This window comes from Phaethon lepturus, unplaced genomic scaffold, assembly GCF_000687285.1.
Source record: "Phaethon lepturus isolate BGI_N335 unplaced genomic scaffold, ASM68728v1 scaffold21326, whole genome shotgun sequence".
NCBI classification, from domain to species: Eukaryota; Metazoa; Chordata; class Aves; order Phaethontiformes; family Phaethontidae; genus Phaethon; species Phaethon lepturus.
The window spans coordinates 2,102-5,589 of record NW_010547165.1 but is presented as its reverse complement, the minus strand read 5'-3'; the positions used below and the strand labels follow the sequence as shown (position 1 = coordinate 5,589).

The following is a 3,488-nucleotide window of genomic DNA, read 5'->3' as shown; positions in this document are numbered from 1 at the left end:
TAGCCCAACAGCCGGGTTTCACTTCAGCCTTGCTTTTTGGTAGCCAAACCCTGGAGAAATCAGCAAACGGGGGACGGCGGGGTGGCAAGGGCTCCGTTCAGAACGCGGGGCGTAAGCGCCGCACGCGCACAGAAACGAGGGTAAATGCACCGACCCTTCCCGCGTCAGAGAGAATATACGTAATATGTTTATCTGTGTATATAAATATATAACCTTCCTTCTGAAACTGAAAACACGACAACCCCTCTGAAGAGCTGCCTAGGTGAGGAGGAGCGCCTCGAGCCTTCACCCTGCGCCTCGTAGCAGTGCCGGGCTCTGCGCAGAAGTCCGGTCCCTGCTGTGGGCAATTAGCAATCAGCTTTTAGAAATCCGTCCCTGTGGCGAAAGCCAGGCGCAGGGCTGTGGGAAACGGCACCGCTGGCCACTTCTTAATTAAACACCACTGTTGAGGGGCTCGGTGGCAAAGGCAGGAGGTGCTCAGGGCTCTGCCAGGTCAGGCTCTGGTCTCCTGGAAGGGAAGGGCAGGCTGCCCGACACCTTGCAGGCAGCTACAGGCTCCGTTTCCAAGGGGAAAACTCTGTGTTTTGTTGCAGACGATGCTGCGGGCCCTTGGGTTGTAACCTGCTGCCGCCAAATCGCCCCTTCCCGAAAGAGCAGACCATTTCCCCGCGGGCTCTGCTTACGAACGGCAAAATCCATCACCTCTCCGGAGAGCTGCGCGAGCACCTGTGAACTCCCCGTGACCCGCTAATACCCTCAGCGCTGGCTGGATGAGGTGAAACGGGTAAACGGATGAAAAGAATTTCTATTCTAACTAACAGACGGATATATTTATCTTCCTTCAAGTCCTGAACTGTTGCTGGAGGGTAATTTCTGTTGCTACAACACGATGCCTGCACAATGTGCCATGAGCGCTAGAATTGAGTTAGCAGGACTGGCAGAGCAGCTGGCGTGTGTTCGGCCAGCTATTAGTTTATCAATCCAGCCTTAAATCTGGAGCCAGAGCTCTGATAGATCTGTCTGCACCTCTCCCACTGGCCTCCGCTCCGGTCAGCTGCCTGCCAGCACCATCGTTTGCTGATGCTAATTATTGCCCTCGCTGACGATTCGCACTGGATGTCTGGATCTAGACACTGTCTTTTTGGATCTGTGCGTTTAAAGTCCCTATTTATTTACAGTCCAACCAAAACTGCCTGTAGACATATCAGAGAGCAATTTGATGGGAGTCTGACAGAAAGTGATATGCAATAAAAATGGTCATGAAGAACCCCAGGGAGCTGAAGAAGCTCTCTGGCATTAGCAATAAAGAGATTAACGCTACGGAGCTCGATTGCAATGTCACCCTAATTGTGGCATCGCCTTAGGGGGTGGCAGGGTACGACATCCTGCCGAGCACACCTGAAAGGAGCTGCGTGGAAGGTGCCCGGGATCGCGGCCCGTAAGCGGGGTCTGCCGCTGCACCCTTCCCAACACCCACACCGTCTTGCACACACGCCTGTGCACACACTGTACACACACCTACACACAACTTGCCCTTCTGTACTGAAGTGCGTTTACTCCATGTGGGGGAAATACTGGAAGGTTTTTGGCTTTACAGCATCTATTTTTACCCCCTACAGGAACCGTCCACACACCTTAATCGCTCCATGAGTGAAGAGACTCAGCCGAGATGGAGAGCAACGGGTCCTCCGGGAACTGTACCGATCCCCAGATGTCCTTCCAGTCCACCCTGTACGCAACCACTTACACCATCATCTTCATCCCCGGCCTCCTGGCAAACAGCGCGGCCCTGTGGGTCTTGTGCCGCTTCATCAGCAAGAAGAGCAAAGCCATCATCTTCATGATCAACCTGGCCGTGGCCGACCTGGCTCACGTCCTCTCGCTGCCCTTACGGATGTATTACTACATAAACCACGCGTGGCCGTTTGGCAGTTTTCTTTGCCAGGTGTGCTTCTACCTGAAGTATCTCAACATGTACGCCAGCATTTGCTTCCTCACCTGCATCAGCATCCAGCGGTACCTCTTCCTCCTCCATCCCTTCAAAGCCAAGGACTGGAAGCGGCGGTACGACGCAGCCATCAGCGCTGCCGTCTGGCTCTTCGTCGGGGCGGCGTGCTTACCCCTGCTCGTGGTGAGGAGCCCAGCCTTGTCCAACAGCACAAACACGTGCTTCTCAGACCTGGGGGTGAAGCAGCTGAGCCCGGGAGCCTCCATCGCGCTGGTGACGGTGGCGGAGCTGTTTGGGTTTGTCATCCCCTTCGGCATCATTGCCTGCTGCACTTGGAAGATGCGGCAGTCGCTGCGGGAGTGTCCAACTCAGCTGCAGAACACCAGCGAGAAGCAGAAGGCTTTGCGCATGGTCTTGATGTGCGCGGCCGTCTTCTTCATCTGCTTCACGCCCTACCACATCAACTTCCCTTTCTTCATGATGGTGATAGAGAACATCATCCGGGACTGTGCCGTTCACAGGAGCACGCTCCGCTTCCACCCCATCTCCCTCTGCCTCGCAAGCCTCAACTGCTGCCTGGATCCGGTCCTCTACTACTTCATGACCTCCGAGTTCCAGGACCAGCTGCTGCGCCACAGCTGTGCCGCCTTGCGAGATCGGTTCACGCGCCGCGGGAGCAGCCTCTCCGTCACCGAAACTGGCCATGACATTCGTATGAAGAGAAACCTTCCGCGCTTTAAGTTTTGGTCTCTTTCCAAGTTCTTTGGCCGAATAAACAGCATGGAAATCCCTCCCATGCCGCCCGATGAGCTTCTGCTGGAGTCCATCTCTTGAAACATAAGCCATTTCTGTCCATGTAGGTGCTTCTCATAGCTCGAGTGAAGATTGCATTAGGTCTGCAAAAAGTCCTGAATTACCTTTGTGTGCAACAGATGCCAGGATCTGACCTAGAATGACATTTGGATGAAAAAAAGCTTTGCTGGTTGTGTTGCCGCTGTTAGGGACTGTTTGCCTTACCAGCGTTCTCCATCACGTTATTGTTAAAAAACCTGAAACAGCTGTTGCTGATGCCAGTATTTCTCCTGTGCTGAACTGCAGCCAGGTATGCGTCCCTCATTTCTGTCGTTTCAGTGCTTCTACATATTTGTCATTTTTGAAAAACCTTCTAAATCCTGTGTTGTAAGCAGGGGCCTCAGCACAGCTCACAGAGGCAGCACCAGCGGAGTTTCAGCGCCAACCGCAGCTACCCACGGCCCGTCGTGACTTACGGCATCCACCATGCCCGCATGAGGCTCTAGATGAGGACAGTTAATTATCTCCATATAAACCAAACCTCTTTCCATTGCAAAACCCAGTCATCTGGACCTAACGTAGCCTAATCTGGACTGCAAGACTATAACTTTACCGACATATATCAAGCAAAGAGCATTAACCTATATCCACATCAGCGTTAAAGGGAGTTTTCAAACAAACTGGGGTCAGCTATTGAAAAAGGCACCCAGTGCTGAGCAAGGGAGTCCGCCGGCTCCTCAGAGCTCCG

The 3,488-nt window shown here is 53.4% G+C and overlaps 1 protein-coding gene across 1 annotated transcript; it reads left to right on the top strand.

The window, feature by feature from the left end:
* The first annotated feature begins 1,669 nt into the window (after positions 1 to 1,669).
* LOC104622694 (putative P2Y purinoceptor 10) lies at positions 1,670 to 2,782 on the top strand. The gene has a single exon (XM_010289559.1). The coding sequence runs from the start codon at positions 1,670 to 1,672 to the stop codon at positions 2,780 to 2,782; it is 1,113 nt and encodes a 370-aa protein (XP_010287861.1).
* Positions 2,783 to 3,488: the final 706 nt, after the last annotated feature.